Source organism: Felis catus, chromosome A1 (assembly GCF_018350175.1).
Source record: "Felis catus isolate Fca126 chromosome A1, F.catus_Fca126_mat1.0, whole genome shotgun sequence".
Taxonomy (NCBI): Eukaryota; Metazoa; Chordata; class Mammalia; order Carnivora; family Felidae; genus Felis; species Felis catus.
The window spans coordinates 102,562,126-102,587,580 of NC_058368.1; the positions used below are offsets into that span (position 1 = coordinate 102,562,126).

The following is a 25,455-nucleotide window of genomic DNA, read 5'->3' on the forward strand; positions in this document are numbered from 1 at the left end:
CATATAGCCAGGTGAATCAATAGTTCCCTTTAAAAAAAAAAAAAAAGCCACTGGCTTTTTAGTTACTCCTTTGAGCAGATGGAATTGGTAGTAATGATCTCCTTCAAAGGAGAACCATTCCAAACCCCCAAATCCAGCAGACGGTCTAACAGTGGATTATGTACAGGGAGAAGGGGTTAGCCAATGGCTACGCCTACTGCAGCCCCGGTTCCAAAAGCTTCCAGAGGGCAGGCTCAGGATCCAGGCAGAAGCCTGTAGGATAACGTTACCGCCCAGAGTGACATCTTTAATGTATTTGTTAAGCCTATGAATCACCCAATTTGTTTATCTGGGGTTGATAGCTTTTGAATATCAAAGGAAAAAAATTAAAAGTGTGTAACAAGTCTTTTGCGTTGTGGCCAAACAGACAAGCCATATTTAGGATTAAATTTGTGTGTATCTGTGTTGTATTAAAACACCATACTGGGACCCCTCCATGAAAACTTAGGCCAGCAGCCTTGTTTTGTTTACTTTAGAAATACTGCAAAATTTATTCGCATAACAAACATATGTAATACATTTGAAGAAATCTTGAAAAGATGGAAAAGGTTTGTTAAGAGATGGGGAGACCACACCATAATTGTTGTGTTTTCTGGTTTTTTGTTGTTGTTGTTGTTTTTTAAATAAACCCAATATATAAGACTGGGGGGGAAAAAAACGCAAATCCTGGAAGCCATTCCAAACAGTTGGAAACTCTTCCTCTTAAAGTAAATCCAAGGGCTCAAAAAATAAATATTCAAGAGCATTAATTTGTTTCTAGATGTGTGCGTGCAAGTAAGACAGCAGTCATAATGTGGAAATTTCAGTCACATTTTGCAACTAATTGGAAGCAGATTAGAATTCCGCCTCGGGGGAACGTTGTCAAACTAGAAGCCGGAGCAAATGAAGAAAGAGGTGAGGGCGTCGGGAAGAGCTGACAGATTTACAGCGCTCAGGGCTATAAACGGGTGCTGGGCGGGAAGGAGGGCGCGCCCCCGGCGGCGCGCGTTCCCGCGCCCCCCCCCACGGGAGCGCGCGCCGGCAGCGGCGCGAGCGGCCACGCCCCCGGGCCCTGGCACTCCCATCTGCTGCCGCCTGGAACAATAAACCGGCCTTCAGAGCAAAGCAGTGGTCCTGATAAGATAGAAACCCTGCAGACCGATAAACTGGAGCGTGCAAAAGTCGGAGGGAGAGTAGGGTTCTTTCTTTTAGAAGTCGGAGGTGGGGGGGGGGGGGGGGGGGGAGGGGGGCGGTGAAGAGAGAAGGCAAACCGATTGTGGAGGATAATCCAGCAATGGAGTAATGGAAACAGCTGCTCGCTTTCTACTTCAATGTCTGGCATCTGCTGCGGCATCATGGAAAGGCTGGTGGAGGATTTGGGCAAGGAATGCAAACGGAGACAAGTGGCCAAATGGAGTTTGAGGCGGAAAAGCTCGATTGCTGTTTTTAAATCATGCTGTTCCCTTTGGGGAGCAGAAGCAAACAATATTACTTAACTCGGCTTCCACCTTCAAAGCCGTGTGGAGGTTCGGGAATGTGAATGGCTTTTCAATCAGTTCCTGGAGATGGGAAACAGCGTCAAGGGGAAAACCTAGTCGTTGGAGGAGCAGCCTCCGTTGGTCAAGGCTTTCGGCTCATCTGCCAGGGCTCTTCACTGAAAAGTTACATTCAAGGACTTTCCTATGTATTTCACTTACTTTGAAAACATACAGAGATTCTTCCATCACCACTGCTGACGTCTCAACTGGCTCAAGGGACGATTTCTATTTGCTGTGCCTATTTTCCCCTTGGTTGCAAAGATTCAGTTCTAATTTCATCTCCATCACAAAGGAATTGGCAAAGAACGAACGCGCAGAAACAGAAGTGAAGGGGTGCTGTGCTAGTCATAAGCCTATAATAAAGCACAGATTTGATAGCATTATCCATGTACTGTGGTGAACCACACACAAATAAACAGTTCTCCATGAAGAATGAAGACCCGAGGCCTCAGCCCTTCCAACTCAAACATTGTTGTTGCTTTTAACATGAGCCATCCATAAAATCGGCCAAGGAGGTGACAGGAAATCCAAAAGTAATCTAGTCGGGCCCCGCACCCTTTGCAAAACAAAAGTTAGGAGCTGTTTTCCAGCTCATCCTGATGAGGTTCTAAGAGAAGGATGGGCAAAACTGAAAAACGGAGGCACGGAAATAAATCGTATTTTTATGCCAAGCGGGTTCTAACACGCGGGTGTAGCAACCCAACAGAGTACGGCCTTCCAGAAAGGGGCAAGCTCGCTAACCTCGCCAGGAACAACTTCGACACGACCTTTGAACCTCCAGTGACTGAAGGCGAAAGAAAGACAAAAAGGTGTACCTAAAGGAACCCGAGGGCCAGATGTGCTTTCCTAAGGAACCAGACCAGTTTTCTTTCATCAAAACGATGAAGTGTGACTTCTAGAAGTTTATGAAAGTGTGACCAATTGGAACTTTGGCGTCTGTTGCTAATTGAAGCATATAAAAGAGTCCATTTCTGAAAACATACTACAAACACTTTTTTTTTTTTTTTTAATTCACTGCCACATGACAAAAACCAGAATCAAGTTGACTGGTGGAAGATCGGTGCAACCAAAGACCATGCTATTATTTCAAACTGTCAGGGGAAGGCCGTAAAATTGCTACCAGGTCTCCTTAAGTTACCCTTCAATAAAAAGAAGCCATCAGGGAAATAAGAGGAAAAGAAAACACATCAAAACCTTAAAAGTCCCTTTAAGTAAAATTATACGTCTGTGGCACCAGGCCATCTGCTCTCTGGTTAACATAATAAGCCAATTCCACAAGCTAACTATCTGCTTTCTAAAATCATTAGATACAACACAAAATATAATCAATAGGCTTTTAAACTGTAAGAGCTGCATTCATATGGCATTATTGGAATATGCCTAAATGTCCCTTGTAGGCACATTTTTCTTAGGGTGCTAGCTGACAATGAGGGTTCCCAGGAGGCAAAAAAGCTGGGCAACGGAGCCAGAGTAGTCACCGTGAATAATCATCAAACTGAGGAGGAGGGTGGGGATGAAAAGGAGAGAGCAGCTTTGATAAAATCCCTACTGTGTTTACTCACCACTTCAAACTCATTTGTGCTAACGAAAACCCCCTGCCCTTTGAGTTCTCTCTTACCACTACGATGTATATATTTTTATTTATTTTTTTTTTAAGTTTATTTTTGAGACAGAGACAGAGCATGAATGGGGGAGGGTCAGAGAGAGGGAGACACAGAATCCGAAACAGGCTCCAGGCTCGGAGCTGTCAGCACAGAGCCCGACGCGGGGCCGGAACTCACGGACTGCGAGATCGTGACCTGAGCGAAGTCGGCCGCCTAACCGACTGAGCCATCCAGGCGCCCCTGATGTATGTATTTTTAAATCTTCATCTAGCCGGGCACCTGGGTGGCTCAGTCAGATAAGCGTCAGACTTCTGCTCAGGTCACGATCTCACGGATCAGGAGTTCGAACCTGGCATCGGGCTCTCCGCTGTCAGCTCACAGCCTGCTTCCGGTACTCTGCCCCTCCCCCGCTCAGGGGCGTGCGCTCTCTCAAAAATAAACATTGAAAAACTAAAACACAAATCTTCACTTAGCCTCACCATGGCGGGGGCGGGGGGTAAAGTCTTCGAAATACCAAAAGCGATGCGGGTACTTCCAGGCCCATGACCTATAAAAATATATTTGCTTTGTGATCCTTTATTTCAGTTCTTCAGGCAAAACCCATAATCTGTTCTCATACCTTACCAGAGGTGTTTCTAACCAAAATTTAGCACGTACACAGAATCCAGCATAAGGAACAATGTGCCAATCTCAGTCCCTTGAAGATACTTTGAGTTCTCCAACAAACATTACAAACAACCCCACTGCTGGTCAATAGACTATGAAGAGTTTAACCTTTCATTCAGTTGCAACAGCTTTGTTCCAACTGCCAAAAAGCTTTAGTTTAGGTTAAAAAGAACTTGCAAGAGGCACCAAGCAGGCACTTCGTGAAACTTCATCCGGTTCAGAGAACTGAGCCCCACAGGGGCCTGGGCAGTGACGGCCCCATTTACTCGGTGGCGGAGTAGAACGTAAAATTGGAAAATCGAGAGTGATGCTTTTTTGTCAAGAAAAACAGCCCATACCTACTAGATACTTTCGGTCTACTCCCAACCCAGTATCCATATATGCAATTATAACCCTACTGCTAAAAAAGAGAGAACAGGCCCAAAATGGAGTCACTTATGCCAAGCCAACGTCAGCAAAACAAGACTTTTTACACATCAATTAACTGCAGTTTTAGCCTCTGCCTAGGAATGCAATCTTTAAGCGATCTGGGATTACCTGGGCATGGTCAGCACGAGAAAGAAAATGTACCCAAAAGACCCTTTCTGTCCGCCTGAGGAAGGCGACCCTGCCGAAAACAAGGTAGCTCCGCTAATCAACTTTCTTTTCCTACACCCTTTCTACCTTTAAAAACCTTTCCTTCTCTGTGAGTCTCCAAAGCTCCTTTCTATTGGCCACACTGGATGCTGCCTGATTCATGAATACTTCAATAAAGCCAATTTGGTCTCAAAAGTTACTCAGTTGTGTTTTGCTATTTAACAGCTTTGGCAAGAGCACTGGAGACAAGGAAGGAGAAACACAGGCGTGGTATCCTCGAAGAAGAAAACTTTTGGATTATCTTTCTCACCGTTTCCAAGGGCAGGGCCATGGGTGAGTTCCTCTGGGTTCTGAGATCAACTCTCTGGCCTATCTAACGGGCTTTCTGCATTTCCTCATTGGATTGGAATCCCTCTCCAAATTCTCTCCCCACAGTGGTTACCAGGCGGGGTCCAACTTAAAAAAACCAGACTGGATCTGATTAAGCTGTTCTGGGTCCAATGCGAGGTCTGAGGTGAAGAAAAATTGGTTTTAAGTAAAGGCTATTGCTCATGGGAATCTCTGAAGACCAAAACAAAACAAAACAAAAACACTCGCAAAAAGCCACAAAACTGATAGCACGGGTCAGGCGCTTAAAAGCTATTAGAGCGCTCACCACCCAGGGCAGAGCCTTCCATGTTAGGAAAAGTGGGCGGAACAGGGTTAGACTGACCCCAGGTCGCCTGCCAACCTCAAGAAAACTTCCAAGCAACAGGGTATCCCGTACAACACCACGCGATCCCCAACCCAAACACACATCCCTCTTAGTTATCAGTTTGGCCCCAAGCCAGCCAGAGACTGAGCCAAAAAAATGAGATCCTGAAAACCTAAAGAACACCACCTCCAGGCATGCCTGTTTATTTGGTGTCCAAGAGCTAAGGTCTCAGAAGCCATAAATCGATATAAAGATGGCAACAAAACGAAACAAATGAAAAAAAAAAAAAAAAAACACCTTATGGAGCTTGTTTTCGGTGCTAAGAACATGACAGCATAACCATAGGTTTGGGGGCCTCAAAATATAGCCGGACACACATGTGGGTTCAACTCCACTGGTGGCCAGGGTCCTACCCAACTGCTGCCGGCCCTCAGGGGATGTAGAACGGCCTTGAAGAGGAACGCTCCTATTAGATAAGAACCCTGAAGAAGTGCGCTTAAAAGCAAGGATTCCCAAATCAAACAGACGGAATGGATTACCTATTTGAAGCCTCCAAAGTCTTCAAAATTCCAAATTGACTACACGGAAAGATCCATTGCCAAGTGCTCGTGAAAAATTAAAAATACAAACGGTACTTAAAAAACTCTCAACCTAACTCCCACTGCTCCCCTCCACCCTTTGAGTACTCATTCTATTGATGCTTCATCTAAGTCCACTTTTCACTCTGAAAAGACTATTAAATGGTTTGGAAATAAGACGACCAGAGGCTACAGGTGACCTGACGAGGTTATACGTCCTTCACTCCTTGGACAAAGGCCAAACTAAGGGCCTCAGTTTAAAACTTTGCCAAACCTAGGGCACCTGTGTGGCTCAGTCAGTTAAGTGGTTATGCATCCAACTCTTGATTTCTGCTCAGACCATGATCTCACGGTTCGTGATTCGAGCCCCACATGGGGCTCTGCAGGGACAGAGGGGAGCTTGCTTGGGATTCTTTCTCCCCACCCCCCCCATCTCTGCCCCTCCCCAGCTCATGCACTCTCTCTGTCTCTTTCGCTTTCTCTCCAAATAAATAAATGTTTAAAAAAAAAAAAATCTCTCCCTCTCCCCCACTTGCACTTTCTCTCTAAAACTAAAAAATAAATAAATAAATTTCCTAAACCCAGAAGACATCCTCCAAATTTTCTGTAAACAGATTATCTCCTAAGATTAATGAATTAATTAAAAGGCGGAAAATAAGATGAGGTCATGACAATAGTTGAACACTTTGAAAAGAAGACTATGGAACAAGACAGTAAACAAAATCTGCCCCATTAGAAGCCTTACAGACAATCCCTTAAACGCCCTTGGAGGATCCCATACAGGCCCCTTCTGGTTGACAACACTCAGGAATTTTCTTCACCGTTTTTTGGGGTTGTCTGTTTTGTTTTTGTTTTTTTAATTTGAGAGAGGGAAAGAGAGAGCGTTAAGTGGAGGAGAGAGAGAATCCCCAACAGGCTGCACACTCAGCACGGAGCCCCACAGAGGGCTGGATCCCACAACCCTGGGATCATGACCTGAGCCCCAATCAAGAGGCAGACACGCAACTGACTGAGGTATCCAGGCACCCCACAACTCAAGAATTTTCCGGTAGATTGCTGTGTTATCCCCTTAAAACGCCAAGGGGAAACCAAAATGAAAATTCATGAAAAACCTTGCCAAGTTCTGGTGCATACTTTAAACCCCCTCAAAGCCTACAGATGGGATCCTGGGAAAACTAACAAAAGCCAGCTAAGGATGAAAATTCTTAACCAGTCAGGTCTCCCAAATGTCTGTAGCGCCCGGTAGAAAGAGGAAAATAAAATACGTTTTGCACTCTCTTTGGGGACACCTCTCACGTCCAAGAGGTTGTTCACTATTGCCAGAGATATTTACTGTTCATCCTGGGTGAAAGTGAAAACTGACAAGATATTTTGAAGAATTTTTTTGTTTTTAGTAGATGGCCAAATTGGAAGCTATTATTCAGAGCATGATAACCTTTTTTTAGGTCTTCTCCCCTAACCGAAATAAAACCTCACCCAGAAGAAAAGACTAGCTTTCTCAAATCTTTGTGTAAGGGTCCCTAAACCCTTAGAAAACATAAAAACCCCAACTTTTTTTCAAGGCCACGCGGTCTACAATAATTTTTTGTGAGTAACAACTAGATTGAGCTTGTTGGTTTCATTAAAATTAAAGTTGCCTTAGAGTTATCAACACTGAATACACGGCAGACGTACAACTTTTATTCTGCCTGGGTTTGTTCATCAAGTAACTTCATGTTATCTCTGCTACAAAAATTTGTCAACCAGAAAAATGACTTGGGACGATGACTGAATTTGTCTAATACCTAATGAAATTTTCATAGGTAATTAAACGTAATTGTTAAGCACAAATGATTTAAATAGATGCAAAGGAGATCAAAGTTTCTCTGTGAGCATTTCAGCAATTAGTCTCCAAAATTTTTTGGCTACTATTTTTTAGCTACTCTTGCTAAGTTAAATAAGTCAGGGGCGCCTGGGTGGCTCGGTCGGTTAAGCGTCCGACTTCAGCTCAGGTCGCGGTCTCGCGGTCCGTGAGTTCGAGCCCCGCGTCGGGCTCTGCTCTGACAGCTCAGAGCCTGGAGACTGTTTCGGATTCTGTGTCTCCCTCTCTCTCTGCCCCTCCCCTGTTCACGCTCTGTCTCTCTCTGCCCCAAAAATAAATAAACGTTAAAAAAAAAATTTTTTTTTTAAATGATAAGTCAGGTCCACTGAATATCTAGATCATCTCTAAATTAAACACTGAAACGTTACTAAAAATGAGTTTATCCATTTTGTGCTTCTTTTACAGAGGAACTGAAGATATGTGGGTCTATTAGTAACCATGTTTTGTGCCACAATGAATTTACTATGAGAAAACGTGTATTTCTACAAATTAGGAAGACTAGTCATGAACTTGCCAAGCCACGAAATGCTAGTGTTAAGAGTACACTATTGTTTACTTCTTCATTTTCATGAGAATGGAAAGCTTTTAAGGGTTAAAAATTCTAATCTATGTAAGTGAAGCTACTAGAAATAATAAGGGAAACGTCTCTGTATTGCGAAGAAAGGATGTGTAAAAAAAGAAATAGATGAGGAATGGAGATGCGTTTTGTTAAAGGAAAATAAAAGTATTCTGTCCTCAAGTGAGGGTGTTTATTTCAGGATGGGGAAATAGGAAAAACAGATGACAAAATCTGAATGTAACAAAGAACGTTTGTGGGGCACAGGGCTGGCTCCGTCATTAGAGCATGCATGCTACTCTTGATTTCCGGGGTTGTAGGTTCAAGCCCCACATTGGGTGTAGAGATTACTAAAAATAAAATATGCAAAAAAGAAAGTCTGGGAAATTTATGCATGATCAAGCTAAATAAGATTGAATACATTTGTTATAATGGTTTTTAAATAAGCTTTAATGTCAGCAGTGTACTTAACACAGAACGAAACCTTAGCATTTTTTCATCTGCTAAGTTTTCTTGGGCTATTGGTCTGTTCTGTAAGACATCATACAACTATTTAACTTTCTGTATTTGCCCAAAAAGTTGGGACCTGACTTGGGCTCAGGTCATAATCTCACAGTTTGTGGGTTCGAGCCCCGGGTCAGGCTCTGTGCTGACAGCTCAGAGCCTGGAGCCTGCTTCAGATTCTGTGTCTCCCTCTCTCTCTCTGCCCCTTCTCAGCTCTCTCTCTCTCTCTCCCTCCCTCTCAAAATTAAATAAGCGTTAAAAACATTTTTTGAAAAAAATCCCAAATGAAGTCTTTTTGGCTTAGAACTAACTGACATTTTTCAGAGGGTTCCTAGAACATCTGAAAAGATTTGTTTTCCCTTCTTATAAAAAGGGAGCTGTTAAATTAAGTGTGTTTATCTGGGGCACCTGGATGGCTCAGTTGGTTAAGCATCTGACTTCCTCTCAGGTCATGATCTCACGGTTTGTGGGTTCGAATCCTGCATTGGGCTGTGTGCTGACACCTGGGAGCCTGGAGCCTACTTCAGTTTCTATGTCTCCCTCTCTCTCTACCCCTCCCCCTCTCTCTCTCTCTCTCTCTCTCTCTCTCTCTCTCTTTCTCTCTCTCAAAAGTAAAGAAACAAAAAAAATTTTTTTTAATTGAGTCAAGGGGCACCTGGGTGGCTCAGGTGGTTAAGCGTCCGACTTCAACTCAGGTCATGATCTCGCAGTTCGTGAGTTCGAGCCCCGCGTGGGGCTCTGTGCTGACAGCTCAGAGCCTGGAGCCTGCTTCGGATTCTGTGCCTCCCTCTCTCTCTGCCCCTCTCCCGCTCACACTCTGTCTCTCTCTCTCAAAAATAAATACACGTTAACAAAACAAAAAACTAAGTAGGCTTATCTGATATGTTAAATTACACAGGAAGCACTGTCAGATAAAAAACAATACTTAGGACTTCTTTTTTCCCTTCCCCTTCCCCAATACCAAGACTTCTTTATGTTGTATTTGTACAGACTTATATGAGTAGTATTCCAGAAACTGTATAAAATTCCTAAAGTCCAATATGTCCTGCTATAATATTGTCATCGTAAGTCCAGGTATCATTTTAAAATCTGTGTCAAAGAAACAACCAAGTCTTCCTGTCAATTCCCTTATAATGAACTCTCATCAGATCTTTAACAATTGACTTTTTTTTTTTGAGTTTTTATTTTAAGTAGGCTCCGCAGCCAACAGGAGGTTTGAACTCATGACCCAGAAATCAAGAGTCCCAGGCTCTAGCGACTGAGCCAGCCAGACGCCCCTACCAATGGACATTTTTTAAGTCGTTTCACTTTCAGACAATTATTGTTTTATTCAAACGCTTTCGCCAAAGTGTTCCTGCAAAGGGTATGTCATCTTAAGGGCTTCACAGAAAGGACTCTGGCAAACACAAGTTTCTGATAACTTTAAGATCATAAAAATGAACTGGTTAAGAATTTCCAGAACTAATGGAAAAAGCGGATTCAAGCAGAACAAAAATTAATAGCATGGGGCTGAATGAAAGGAGGAGGAGGATTATAGTTTTTACGACACCTTGGTTGAGATAGTGCTAATTCTTTAATGTTATTTTTCCAGATTCGAGGGAACTTTTTCCCTTAAGCTATTAATGGCTTAATAATTTGGTGAAGTACGCCTTTATAAACAAAGATGAAACATTTACTTTCCCCCATTCCTCCAGAATTTGGAAACTCTTGGGTATTCTTTCAACAGCAAAACAGTTATTTACTTAAGTTCAATGAGAATCCCTTCTGTTTGTAACAGGACAATTGGAAACTGTGTTATATTGCCAAGACTTTGACTAGAATCTTGTATTCGAGAGACGTGTGCTTAGACTCAGGACCAGAGTGTTTTTAAAAAAATAGGTTGACTTTATGGAGCTAGAATAAAGCCCCTTGGAAAAACCGGCATAGTACCTTGCTTACAAGGTGCCAGCAAAGAGCTTTTTTGGTCAATCGCTATTTTTTTTTTTTTTAAGTTTATTTATTTGCGAGAGACAGAGGGGAGGGGAGGGGCAGAGAGGGAGACAGAAAATCCCCAGCAGGCTCAGCACTGCTATCACAGAGCCCTTCTCGGGGCTCAGACTCACGAAACCATGAGATCAGGACCTGAGTGGAAACCAAGTGATACTTACCTGCCTGAGCCATCTAGGCACCTAGGTCAATCAGCACCTTTGCTACACTTATGTAAATAATCAGAGCAAGTTTCAAGCGAACAGATTACTTTTACTGTAATTATCTTTGGTATATAACATGGAGATAACTGTACAGAGAAAAGACGTTTGCACGTTTATCTGTTCCAATTCTATTAATTGCCTTTGAGATTCCGTTATTTACCTATAACCGGACCAGGCCCTGAAAGCTTGTAGTTTCTTGAATTATCTGGCTACAGCTCCAGCTGACGCTTCCAATTTTCTCGCACCCTTCTGATCTGCGATCACTAAGAACAAAGACTGCCCTTCAGTATCTTTGGAAGGGATGGACCAGGTCCCCCTCACTGCCCAGCTGGCAGCCAAACTTCAGAGACTCGAACTTCAGATACACAATGTATCTCAGAGCTGAAGAAGTCTCCCCCTGACAGGTCCTGTACTCCATACCCCTGCCAGAGACCTCAAAATCAAATCGACTGAGAGGCCAACATCGAGGTACGCGGCTCCTTTCATAATCCAACCTCCAAACAACGGCTGGACTTACCACTATGCTCCTGCCTCAGTGTCTCCCAAACAAATCGGCCCCTCCTCTATTTTGTCAGACTCCCTAACCCTGACGGTCCGTTTCCACGTCTCTGGTTAACACCCCCAAGCCCAGGGAACCTTACAGCCTGGTTCAGTACAAAGAAGGGGATACAAGTCAAGAGTAACCAGAATAGGGGCGCCTGGGTGGCGCAGTCGGTTAAGCGTCCGACTTCAGCCAGGTCACGATCTCACGGTCCGGGAGTTCGAGCCCCGCGTCGGGCTCTGGGCTGATGGCTCAGAGCCTGGAGGGAGCCTGCTTCCGATTCTGTGTTTCCCTCTCTCTCTGCCCCTCCCCCATTCATGCTCTGTCTCTCTCTGTCTCAAAAATAAATAAACATTAAAAAAAAAAAATTAAAAAAAAAAAGAGTAACCAGAATAAAAACACCTGTGTGGTCTACAAACCTTTACACTTTACTGGCTGCCGCGGCTGCACCAAGGGGCTCTCATGATTCAAAATCAGCTAGCTCCCTTTGGCAGGTCTCAGTTTCCCTGATTAGGAATAAATATGAGGCTATGATTAGGAACCCGTCCTTAACTCCTGAAAATATTACAGAATCCGCTGCTAATGCAAAAGCCGTCCCCCAAACATCTTAGACCCTCCGGCCAAGGTTATTCTTGAGAACGGGGCAGCCCATGCTTATCCTTGAGTTAAACAAGGAGGTGCCCATGCTACAGCCCATACTGTCTGTCGTACCTGAATGAACATTTCTCGCAGCAGAGTTCAAACTCAGTTACCTAAGATCAGTGAGCAGGCCACTTGCCTTCAAAAGGGAGTCTTTCTTCAGTGGAGTCTTTCTTTGACCTACTGGATTTTGATTGGTTTGGGTGGTGGGCACCATGGCTTCAAAGTGCACTCCAGGCACTGGGAACTATCCTGCTTACAATAATCGCAGTAATCTCCCTGGCAAGCTGTATTCTCTCAGAAGCTTTAAAGGCATGTTCGCAACCGCTAACCACCAAGCAGATGAGCTCCCTAAGACTGGAATGCCAGAAAAGGACTGAAGAAAATAACCAAGCAAAAACTGGTGAGCCCGAAGCCATGACCCGAGAAAACCACCCAAAGGATCAACAAGAACTGGGTGACGTCAGAGGGTTCTCCCGCAGTGGTGCTAACGCCTTAAAGTTTGATCATGTCTCTCACAGTTCAGCTAAGTCTAATCAAAGGGGGAAAGTGCTGCAAAAGAAACAACAGGTCCAAAATGGAGTCACTTGTGCTAAGCCCCCCATCAGCAAACCAAGACTTACCAGTAATCTAACTGTAGATTCAGCTTCTCCCAGGAATGTAGCCTTTAACCCATCATTTATGGGATTACCTGGTTAGCGCTAGTGAGAAAACCAAGAGACCCCTTCCATCCCCCTTAGGAAGGCACTCTGCTAATAAACTTCCTTCTCCCGCCCCCTGTCCGCCTTTCAAAACCTTACCTTTCCTACAGCTCTTTGGAGCTCCTTTCTTTTTGCTAGATGAAATACTGCCCAATTCAGGAATCCCCGAATAAAGCCAATTTGATCTTTCAATTTACTCAGCTGAATTCTGCTGTTCAATAATTATACATACACCTAAGAAATGCGAGTTACAGGGCACCAAGCTGATCCGTATATTGGCCTCTAAATGATGACCTAAGTCATTCCCGAGGGAAAGATTTCACCTGTTCTCTTTCCCCGTCTATAACCTGAAATGCACAGATTGAGAATACTCTTTATTGGCCAACAATCCTAATGAAAAAGGCTTATAGCCACTGTGATATTGCTAGGGATTGCCCAATATCTCCTTAGTTCTGGCTTCCATGTTCTACAAGAGCGCTACACAAGTAACTTACGAATAAACTGTTTATGTATTCAAGCAAAACCCTTGATGTTCAGATCACTGGCAAGTTCAGAGTGCTGGCAATCAAAACTATGTTGTGCCGCGGTAATTACTATGAAAAACTTTCAGGGCTTAATATTAAAGAATAGAATAACATGATCCTTCCACCTCTTCTACACCTCTAGCGTGTGTGCAACATGGCAATTATCTCCGCTCAAGAAGTGGAGTTGAAACTGCAATGAAACTCAATTATACCCATGACTTTTTAAACACACACTTCAAAAGGCAGGTTTCATCACATTCAAATCGCTGAGCAAAATCTTGTCCCCCAACTTCCAAAAAATAGATTTTTATCCCTCTCCCACGAGGCAAACGGGATGACTGAGGCACGATGAAAGACAAAGAGAGATCCCACCTGGTGTAGCCAGTTCATAGGGCTCTACCAGATGTCCTTACCACCCAACTTTAAAAAAATAAAAATAAACCGGATCACACACTTGTTAACACACGCGCGCGCGCACACACGCACACACACACACACACACACACACACACACACACACGGCTACTTTCCTACTTTTAAAAATGCAAAGGAACTAGCAGTAGATTTATGATTTAAGTGCTTGTGGCTAAAATAGCTTTCCAATTATCAAGGGCCTCTTAGGAGGAGCAAGAATGCATTATGTGTTAATGACCACAACCAGGGGTCCCTTCTTGACTCTTTTGTCAGAACCCGAGCAGATCTTCCCTGCAGCCTCACCATTAACATGTCTGTTTCCTGTCAGCCCACTCAGAGATAATGTCATTTATCTCAGGGAGGCACAAGCCCAGTCATTAGCTTCTATAAAAGACCTCAAACAAAGGCCGGATAATGTTTCACCCAGGGCTCTTACTAAACCCAGAACCAAGCTTAGTGTCTAAAAGTCAAGGACTCAAAAGTTATCATCGTGGAAAGAATATTTTCCCCATTATCAACAATCCTAGATACAGCTCTAAAGGAGAGCGAGGTCTAGTCCAGTAAACACCGGTGGAAAGTGCTATCACACACAATTAGATTAACCGATAAACGCTGACCAGAGTTAGCCTGGAAAGAGCCTTTACCCCTCTGGCCTCCAGGGGGAAAATTGACAGAATAATTCAGGTACTGACTAAAGAGCGAGATCTTTGAAGAGCTGACCCCTCATTGTGACTGCCTGCAGGAACTGAATAGCCATTATAAAGTGTTCAATGGCTGGGCTTCTGGAAATCTTTTAAATAAAAGTGGAACTGGTTAAAATAAATGTAGGAACATGTGTTTTCACAGCGTTCCTCGTATTACTGCAATTGCAAGTTTCTATGAAGTACCAGGTGAACTTTTTTAAATTAAAAAAACACGCACTCACACACAGACACAGTCAAAATTGGAGCAAATCTCGGCCATTCAATCCTTGTTTTTCAGGCTGAAAACGAAGAACAGATGGTCCTTTCCGTGTTGTTTGAATCTGGTTATTGAACACCTCTGTGGTTAGGGAGATTTCTGCTTAGCACTTTCGGCATACATTTCATTTACGAACTATAAAATGCTGCTTAGGAAAAAATAAGTCTTTATAACACTCTAATTAAAACCATCTCGGAGCCAAGCAATTTCACCTGAAGAGCATTCTTAACCTGGTGACATTTGGACAATGACTCCCCACCCCTCTCCCCCCCCCTTTTTTTGTTCAGACCATTTGCCAAGTTATTAAAAGTTGCTGAACATTATTTATCTCCTTTAGCACAGTCTTGATCCGTCGTGCGTAGTTTTTTTTTCATCTCTCCGGCACACCCGGTACATTTCCAATACCACGTACGCTCAGGACTCGGTGATCTGCCTCGGCCACACAAACGCCCCCAAGTTCCTTGGGTTCTCCCAGAGTATTTGCTTGGGGAAAGGATGGCCTCTGCACCCACCTCAAAAAGCCCGGTCACCCTCAGAGGCAGCTTATAGAAAAGTAAGGGGCGGGATCCACACTGGGAGCCACCCTTAGTTACCAACGTTTTTAACCGCTAAATCCCTTCTGTGGCTTTCCAAACAGTTTGCTGTCCGACAACAATAGACTTTGTTCTTTAATTACGGCGAGTGACCTCTCTGCCCTTTTATTTCACAGTAGATAAACTGCACTCTCCAAGCAGAATTTGTAGGGGGCACTAGCTTTGGGGGCAGAGGGGGGGGACGCATATTGTCCCCAAAACTCATTCATCAAAATGCGTTCTGCAACTGCTCACGCTCACTTAGAAAATGTGCCCGAATTCCCTAGTGAAGTGGAAAAGGCTTCTACAAGAGAATAAAATAAAATGAATGATATCCCTCACAGACAGGTCCATTTGTCGACACCACCTTTTAGGCTGTTACGGACCATCTTCGTGAAAGCAATAGGATATCAGAGAAGTAATTCTCTTTTCTGAATATGTACTGAGTCGCCAGAACCCTGAGACACAACTGTAAGATCTCCTGTGCCTTTCATGTCTATTGAGGTATTGGGTATTTTTAAGAATTCTTCTGTGTAGTTTTGAATTTTCCGGCGATCAAACAAAACCATGTACCCTGTGTAGCCCCGGCCGAATGCCTGTGTCTGATAAGTCAAAACTGTGAGACGGCTAAGGAGGATACATGCAGAAGAGCCTTAATACAGGCTATTATGCTTCCAAAGAAGGGGGGGTGGGGGGGGTGAGGTGGAGAAGCAGGTTTTAACAACCCAAAGCCAACCCGTCAAATCTACTTATTCAGACATGTCACTGGTGGCTTAACCACAAAATGGGCTACAGAAATATAGCTCAAACATCTTAGAATTATGGCATGTTTTGATTTTGCTCACGTATTAAGGGAGTGGCGACTTTTACAACATACTTGTGGTTTCCACATAAAGGAGCAGAACCCTCATTGATTTAATTAGGTTTCATAAGGTCCAATTTATCATGTTTTACATGACTTTGTGTAGTGTAGAAACAGAATAAACAGCCCAAAAATAGACATTTAAGCATGCTGTGAAAATTAACCGGTGACAGCAAGTCTTATGAATCTCCTGTGAAACCTTTCAACCAGGAAAAACAACCCCCCCCCCCCACACACACACAGAAGAGAAACGCGCACACATACACCCCTCCTTTGGTGTTCCACACTTGGCCCCTCGTGAGCCACATCTGATGGCTGGAAATTAATCATTTTCACTCTTGAGGCGCTTACTCCTCACGAACCCCGAAAATCAAGCCAGGCTGAGATGAAAACATTCTACAAAATGTCAAAAGAAACCTTTCTCAAAGATGCCTCGGTGCTGAAATACTTGGTCAGGTAAAGCATGTCCTACTAAATCTTTTACCTCCTAAGCGGAGGATCCTCCTATCTATTAGGAAGTCGTCCCTAAACTGAGGTCTCATTTTCCCATCCACGAGTTGGTGGAATCAGAGCGACTTCCCTGGGTGACATCTGTCCGAGAGAGTGCCATCTCTGGGTGCTGAGGAGGCAAGCATTCTTAAGAGTGGGGGGCGGGGGGGGGGGATCCTAAGGACCCGGGTCCCTGAGCCGACACCTCCCTGCTGGACAGAGAATGGCCAAGACTGCAGGATTCGAGCCCCTGGGAGCCATCCCTGAGGGGTCCCTGTGCCAACACCGGGGGCTCCAGTCGGCGGCGGGCGGTGGAGTGAATCTAAAGGCGCTGTGCTCTCTCCCCTCCTCCACCCCCAGCCCCATCACAACTTGTTTGCTCTTCATTTATGTAATTCACATTATCGCATTTATACTGCTCCCGACTCCAGATGAGTTGCACGTATATGAATAATTTAGTTCTTCCATTCTTCATCCAGTTTCCTCTGTGACTGGAAAGTGAAAAGAACACAAAAACTGGAGAACCGACACCGTGCTCTAATCTCAGTTGCCATGACAGCAGCCTTTGAGATACAGAAATGTTCCGACTGCCAGCTAAACAAAATTGTTGAATGTGAACATTTGGCTGGAAGATTAAAAGGCTAAGGGGAATGCAAAAGGGCAGTACCTCCCACATTCCAGGCAGCAGTGAATCCAATCAAATGGTTCTGACTCCTTAACCACAGCCATTGTGAGCACTGGATTAGGGCAATTCATCTAGATAGTTAGAGCAGATTATAACTGCAATTGGAAGACTATTGGCAACAAAAGTAAATGCCCTACTGTACTAAGTAATAAGATTTCAGAACGCCTTTTAGCAGAAATTACGTGCAACTACGCAGTGAAATGGAAGTATCGAAAGCTGGGATTTTTAAAAATGCATTTCAAGTCATCACTGGAAAATGCTGTCTGCCCAAAGGCACAGGAATCAAAGAAGCGTTCGCAGGCTTTTTGGGATGCTGGCATTATCTACACTTTGATGGACCTTCAACAACTGCTCAAATCATAAAATCAGAACTTTCTTCCTGTACTCCCATCATTAAAGTCTTCAACACACAAAAACAAAAATCGAAAGGTTTGAGGACAGAGCAGCGAATAAGTGTACACGGAAATAATCACCCAAAGACATCTTACAGTTCGGATCAAGTTAGACATAGCAAATACACCAAAGTATTTGAGAAGCACATTTCCAAACAGCCACGCCATAAATCACAGGATATGCATCTTTGCTTCTGCAAAGCACTACCGGCAGGATTAAAGACCGATTTTACAGAAACATTACTCACACCCCCAGCTCTCTCCCAACCTGCAGGGTGGACAGAGCACTTTCAGTCCAACGCACCACCGTCACCAGACCAGTAAGTCACAGGCCCCCAGCACCGAATGGCACAGCCCTGGGGGCAAGTTTTCCAAAGGCAGTGTCTAACCAGGCTTTTGCTCAAATGCGACCCCAAATTCTCGTCTCCTCTGGCCGTTTTCACATTTCAGGAGCACCAATCCGCCAAGCCTTTTTTTTTTCACTTGTCTTCGCCAGCCTTCCCACTACTCCCTAGGCAAGCCAGAAATCCAAAGGAGAACACTCATATCTCCAGCTAAGAACTGGGCCAGGGCACCAGGGTACAGTCCTAAAAGCCACCAAAAACATTCCAGTCATTCTACACGGCGAAGCAACCGACAACACAGGGGCACCGAGCTGGGGTTTTTAACCCAGGACCAATGAGAGGAACCCATGCAAGGCTGATGCCCTTTGACAGAACTATGTTGGAGAAAGTAACGGAAAAAAATAAAAATAAAAATAAACAGGTTGAGGGAGGAGTGTAACTGAGAATCCTCGACCTACCTCCCCAGGGAGGGACCGTGAACCCTGCCCCTAAGGACACACTAGCAGAAATACTAGGGCGCGTATATTCACACGTAAGACAGCTCTCCTTGGGCGAGAAACCAGGACAGGAGTCAAGTGGGTACATGAGCAGGTTTTCTATGAAAAGCACACCACAACTGGCTGACTGGCCAGAAGCCCTTCTGCAGGGTAAAAGGCACTTTAGGAACACCCAGGCCCTCCCACCCGGGGACCCGAACACTTAGCACCACAAGCAGCAGCAGAAGCAAGAGCTAAAACCGTGCACCCAAGGAAGCTCCCCCATTCCAAATTTTCGTGGAAAGGATGCAGAGGACAGAAATCTCACAAAGAACCAGGAAGCACGAATAGGAAGTGTTAAGGCACACAGAGGACACCCACCCCCCCCCCCAAACACACACACACACACCCACACCCACACAAATGCACACAAAGAGGAAAGTGGGAAGTCGAGGAAGGCGACTTTATCCTACCTTCTCGGTTTTCAGTTTCTTGATTCGCCTGTGGCTCTCCTCCTCCTCCTCTTCCTTCTTTAACAACATAGAGTTTCCCATGAGCCCTGAATCCGGGGCACTTTTGCTAACTTCCCCTGCAGCCGCGCCGCTGCCACTCCCAGCGCCCCCGCAGTGGAAGGGGCTCGCGCCACCTCCATTGCTCTTGGCCCCAAAGCCATAGAGGTGCCCCCCGGAAGGGGCCTGGCCGCCACTGCCATTCTGGTGGCCCTGAAGCAGGTCGTGCTTGTCCTTCCTGGATTTCCCCGCATCCTTATCCCGCTTGGCACCTCGGCTGCTCTGGCTTTTACCTGCCTTCTCCTCTTTGCTTTTCCCACAGGAGGCCGCCCCCGCGGTGGCCGCGGAGGTGCCGGTGCCGGTACTATTGCCGTTTGGGTTGCTGACGCCGCCGCTGCTCACACTTTGACCCAGCGCTGAATTCATGCCAGTTGCCTCTCCAGGGCGCCCTTGGACTTCCTGCCTCTTGCCAGTGCTGCTGATCTCGGGAATCCCATACAAGGCAGCAGAAGGCAGAGATTTATTAGCATCCTTAGAAGTTTTACTCCTTTTCACTTTTGATTTGCTGGTCTCTTTGTGTGAATTCCCCTGGGGAGCAGAAGGCTGAACAGAAGCAAATTTTAGGCCATCAGCTAAGGCTGCGGTAGCACCGGCCCCGCTGGAGGCCAGACCTCCGCAATCCTTCGAGTTGCTGCTGCTAGGCGTGTTGGTGGAATTATTCATCTCAAATTTCTGTCTGTCCTTCTCCAAATCAGCGTCCAAATCGATTATTAAATTTCCAACCCCGATTTCCCAATCATCACCACTGTCATAAGTATCAACCGTATTTGGATCCACACCTTTTCCTGCAGTAGAAATGTTCACTGACATCCTGAAGATGAGCTCTCTAGTATAAAAATCCGATGAACTTTCCTTTGGAGATGAGGGGACATCCGTTTAGCTCCGCTGGGCTTTCTCTTAAAAAAAAAAAAAAAAAAAAAAAAAAAATCTTCTAATCTTCCTCTTCTTTTTCCTGCCCCAGGAATGTGTCCAGGGATTTTACACCCTTTAGTCCCGGTCCACCTTTTCCTGTGAAGGGGGGAAAAGTCGGATATTTCTTGTCTGGGTGTTACCAGAATAAAAAACGATTAATACTGGGGAGTCAGTAAGGGGTACAGGGAAAATTGGAGAGGAAGGTGGCTCCTATATTTGTCTCCACAGTCCAGTACCAGGTTTAAAAGAAAATAACCAAGCCCAAAAAACTTACCCGTGATAGTAAGCATCTTACAGTAGCTTTAAAAAAAAAAAATCCCTTTATCAACAGCACAAGGATAATCACTCTTTTTAAGGCATTAAAATATCTTAAAGATCTGAGTCAAGTCCAGAAAGGTTTAAAAAAAAAAAAAAAAGAGTTTAGGATTTTTTTTTTTCATACATGTGATATCTCAACCCCAGCAACACAGCCTAAACACTCAGACGAGAGGGAGGAACACAGCTTTAAACATCCCTAAACGCGTCCTAGATCTTGCAATTTCAAAGACCAGACCCTGGAAGTCCTCTTGAGGCTAGTTTCAGAATTATGTTTCTAAATTTTCCTTATTTCTAATTTTATGACTTCTTTTTACAAATTGTCTGGGCAATCAGTTTTTTGTTCCCAGTAAGGAACAGGAAAAACAACCAATAACTACCTCCCCCCCCCCCCCCCAGCAAACACATACCGTCTCTTCCCCAACAGTTTATACAATTTTATTTTTGAAATACACACACACGTCTTTAAGAGCATTTCTCTATAAAAAGACAGTGTTAAAAAAAAAAGGCTGAATACCTGCCTTTTGAGGGAAAAAAAAATTACATGTAAACAATTCTACCGTATTCCTAGGTCACAGACTTGCTCAATCTGTTAAATATGGTGCCACTGACTGTACAGGGAAACTGATTAAGACATGCACTTTAAGTAGTCTGCGCCAAGGTGGCCTCAATGACCGCAAATGAGTGTGTGTTTGACAAAGATCAGTTAAAACGGTTTTTAAAGGGATCAGCCCCTTTTAACAGTTGATTGTCGAGAAAAATAAATAAATATACATACACACACACACACAGACATTGCTTACCTTTAATCCTTTATCATTTTTTAATTAGGCCAGCAAATCAAAATGCCTTTCCCACTCCACTCGGCAAACAAGCCTGTGCCTCATTTTACTTAAACACCAAATGATCAAGAAGGAAGAAACCAAATAACACATCTCAGCCAGAATAATCACTCGATAACATTATTCCACCTCCCCACCCCCCTTTTGGCAAACGGATCAGGAGTCCTTTTCTCCTTAAAAAAATGTGTCACTGTACAGCTGGAAGATAATGTTTCACATTCACAACAGAAGCACCAAAGGTTTTTTTTCCTCTTAACAAGCATCGAGAATAATAGTTTTTTATAGATATATATAAAAAAAAGAGAGAGCTTAGAGAAAAAAGTTTTCCCAACTTCTCATTCCGCCTTCAGTTCCAGACTTCAGAGTCACCGTGATCAGTAAGTAATGATCCCATGTAGCAAACCTACAGGCGTCCGCTAGTAACAAGACAGAATGTGCTAACATCGGGATAAATTAGTGAAAGGGAAGAAAGAATAAGAAGAAACGACTGAAAATCTGGGCTGGATTCCGCCTGTTAGTCGGGAAGTGGCATTTTTCCGCCCGTCCTGACAGATTTGATTTCTTGAACTAACTTAAGAGGAAAGGAGGGGGAAGAAGAGGGGGAGGGGAGGAGGGGGCCAAGAGGGAGGAGGGGGGGAGGGGCAGGAGGAGGAAGAAAGGGTAGGATGAGAACCCCAGCCGAAGGAGAAAAAGAAAGGTGTGGAGGGGGAGGGGAGCAGAGGATTCAATGAGCTGATAAACCAGTTAGAACAGCATTCGCTCGGGGCGGGGGGCGGTGGGGTGAGGAAAATAACGGCGTTTAAAATTGGTTCAGTCTTCGAAACCCAAAGGATGTGATGTTTTCCTGTTTTATGTTGTTTTAAGAAAAAGGAACCCAGTTCCTAGTATAGTCCCGGGGGGGGGGGGGGGGATCCGCCGTCGCTCAAGCCAATCACTCATGTGGTAATTCGATAATTAGAGTCAAAAAAAAAAAATTTTTTTTTAGGCGACCTTTTTCCGGACAGTTTTTCCCATTGATAGTCGCAGCAAACGGTGCGTCTCCCTTTTATTTATTTTTCTCTCCTCCTCCTCTCTCACCCACCCCCCTCCTGTGTTTAGTCAGATGGCCCCGGAGCTTGGCTTAGTATTTTTAATTAGCTGGCGTTTGGAAGCTAAAAGCAGTAATGAATTGTTGATGGATTGGAAGTGGAGAGTCGCTTTGCTGGAAATGTCGGGGCTGGGAGAGGGGGATGGGCGAGTTAGCAACAACCAACCATCTAAAAGGAGCGATTTTGTTACAGTGCAAGCCTTTCACATCACGTGAGGATCAAGGGCTCAATTGGTTGTCGTGAGAACAAAAATGGTGACAAGCGTATCAAGAAAATACTGATCTGGTCTTTAAAAAAAAGCTGAAGGTCTCTCCCCTCCCCCTGCACACACTCCCCACCCCCCGCCGCCGCCTCCCCGCGCCCCCACCCCCCTGCAGTGGGCGCAGCTACAAGTTATGAATGTGAAACATTTCTCGCAGATCTAGGCTCTCGGAAGTTCGAAGGAGTGAAATGTAATGAGCACAAGAGCAAAGCAGATGTTTTAAAGAAACACCTTATAAACCTCTCCTCAACTTATCTCCAATTTGTCGGCTTTCCCGAGGGGCCAGGGATGGGGACGCCTAGCAGAGGAGGGAGGGCACCTCCAAGCTACTTGGGTTTTAGGGACCCCCTCACGTCTTAAACAAAGAAAAATATTTTGCTAGCTCGCGAGCCAGGTCATGTAATAAACACACCATTGTTACTCTATTTGTGGGTTTGTTTGGGTTGGGTGGGGCGCTTTTTTTCCCCCTTAATGGTGTTTTTGCTGCTTGCTTTTTTAAGGAGGTGGAAAATGGTAATTATAACCATTACATGTAATGGGTGACTATTCCCTTGTTTAATATTAAATTATTGGGAACTAGGATGTGGCAAGAGAGAGAAATCGGCTTGTTCTGCCCTTGCCCCCATTTTCCTGGCTCGGTTTGGAAGAGGGTCTTGCCCAGCTAGGACAGGAGAGGGAGGGGGCGAGGTGAGCTAGGGAATGGACACTGCAGATCAGGATATGTAACTGTGTCACTTTTATTCTCCTTGGGTTACAGCCCAAAAGGTAATTTACTCTAAGTTACCCCGAGTGCCCAGTCAAGCTTAATTTGTGTGAAGAAGTTACAAATGCTTCACCCTCCACTGACTAAAATTCACCCTTCTTGGGTTGTTGTTCTCAATGCAAAAGCCAAACCCTGTAACTAGTTCCTCATTTCAATGCATAAAACTCGCACATTCCCCACGCAACCGTACTTACGGTCTGTATTGGATCGAGTTGACCTTTTCCTTCTAACTGCATTGAATGTGTTTGGTTGCAGCCGCTTTATTTTGGAAATTATAATCTCTTCAACAAATTTATTATTAAAGAAGATGGACCATCAAATGTCACAGACCGTCCTGTGTATTTTTTGTAAAAGCAAAAATTAACATAAAAAAAAAAGAAAACAAAAATCCCCCTGGTGCACACACACAACAAGCTTGTTCTGCAACACTGAAATCAGGACTGAAACACAACACACACACAGGGGGAGTGGAGCAAAAGGAGCTCTCAGCCTCTATACCTGAAAGGGACTTTTCTTTGTTCCCATTGCCCTTTCGCATCGGGCCAATCAGAGAGCAGCTTTTATGAAACTGGGCTCTCTCATTGGCTAGCTGCTTTCTCTTGGCTACTGTAGGGGGTTGAGATATACACACGTATAAAACACACACTGAGAGCGGGTGGGGGTGCGGTGGGGGGTGGTTGTGGAGACAAAGCGTTTTATTTTCCAACCAGATTGGGGATGGGGAACCTCCTGCAGTAAGAAGAAAAAAAAAAATGGTGCGCCCGTTTCAATTACTACATCATTCACATAAAACACTTATTTATTAAAACAAATCTCAAACAGGCTGCGAGGAAAGGATGTCGGTAAATACAAGTTTGATTGTGTTATCTTGGGGGAAATAATGTATGTGATCGCTCGGTGGCAGAGGGAAGCCAAATGAGCCACTAGCGCGTAGCGAGGAGAAGAGGGAGGCTGGCTGTGTGGAAATGACTGCGAGCGTTTTGCTGGCTTCCCTTCCTTGTTGCAAGGACTCAGCAGCGCGAACTCCCAAGAATGATTTTCTGTATTGCAGCTTCTGGCTTTCAACCCTCCCCCACCACTTTGCCCTTCTTCCAATTTTTTTTTTTTCTTCTTCCCCGTGTCTCTCTTTTTACTCGCTGATTAAATAAGAAAAATCGATCTGGGGGTAAAGGCGGCGGTGGGGAAACAAGTAACCCTTTTGTTTCCAGTCTTCTGTTGTACAAGCACTTAAGTGTGAACGCTGGCAACCATTTAACCGCCACTACGTGAACACTTCTTCCCTGGAATTTGTAACAAATCTTTTCCACCTGGTTCTAGGCGGCTCCAAAAAAATTAAAAAATAAAATAAGGTCCCAGCCAACCGTATTAACACCTCGGGCCAGCCTCGTTTTTTACCAAATCGATTTGTGGGAGATAAATATACTAGAAAGATTAACCCGTTAAACAGTCCCAGTATGCATTTTTAAACGGAAAGATTGTCAGAGTTCCCCTTCCCCCAGATCTTTAACCCTATCTTGGGGAAAGGAGTTGGGGGGGGGGGGGGGAGATGTGTCAAAGTCCTCTGACCGCTAGCCAGCTCAATCCACCAAGAATAGAGAAATATTTTACAATCTATTATAGGACGAATGCCAACAACCAAGTTAATGGGACTCTGAGGTCACAGGATAAGAGAGGTTATATAAAATAACAAGCGCAGTATTGTACTGTAACAGCTAATATACTTAAATTAATGTACATATATATATTAAGCCTTTAAAGCACTTTTATTTTTTAATTTTTCACTGTTATTTGCCATTACTTTTAGGAGCTACAAGGTGGAAACCTTAAAGTCAAAGATGTACTCTGAATTTCACTGAAAGCATCATGATCCCAAGCATTAAAGATCCAACACTACTGTAATTTCCACATGACAATTACAATTTGAGGATGTGTCTTCAGAGTCAAGTGGACATAGAAAGTGGATTACTGGTAGCAAAAGACAGCTTATGATGTAAACACTCAGTGATGACTTTGCGGGTCAATAAAAATATTTATGTCACCTGTTTTAAGTAATGTCTATTGACTCATGTTTGAGCTTCCAATATATTTAGTTCTTTTTAAAAATGGCAGTGTGGGGGCGCCTGGGTGGCGCAGTCGGTTAAGCGTCTGACTTCAGCCAGGTCAGGATCTCACGGTCCGTGAGTTCGAGCCCCGCGTCAGGCTCTGGGCTCATGGCTCGGAGCCTGGAGCCTGTTTCTGATTCTGTGTCTCCCTCTCTCTCTGCCCCTCCCCCGTTCATGCTCTGTCTCTCTCTGTCCCAAAAATAAATAAACGTTGAAAAA

At 44.4% G+C, this 25,455-nt stretch overlaps 1 protein-coding gene and 1 long non-coding RNA gene across 4 annotated transcripts in view; one reads left to right on the forward strand and one right to left on the reverse strand.

The window, feature by feature from the left end:
* The window catches only part of ZNF608 (zinc finger protein 608), a 122,801-nt gene extending 99,199 nt beyond the window's left edge, over positions 1–23,602 (reverse strand). The window contains exon 1 of one of the 3 annotated variants that reach the window (XM_045058391.1): positions 23,329–23,602. In XM_045058391.1, the coding sequence (XP_044914326.1) occupies positions 23,329–23,370 (42 nt within the window). In that variant the 5' untranslated portion in view covers positions 23,371–23,602. Of the gene's footprint in view, positions 1–18,856; positions 19,894–23,328 lie in introns of those variants that run through there. The other 2 variants (XM_045058366.1, XM_011281854.4) reach the window with 2 other exon arrangements.
* On the forward strand, positions 21,260–25,182 carry LOC102899621. The gene is made up of 3 exons (XR_439494.4): positions 21,260–21,398; positions 22,007–22,053; positions 24,939–25,182. It is a non-coding gene; the product is annotated as an uncharacterized LOC102899621 (long non-coding RNA).
* The last annotated feature ends 273 nt before the right edge of the window (positions 25,183–25,455 follow it).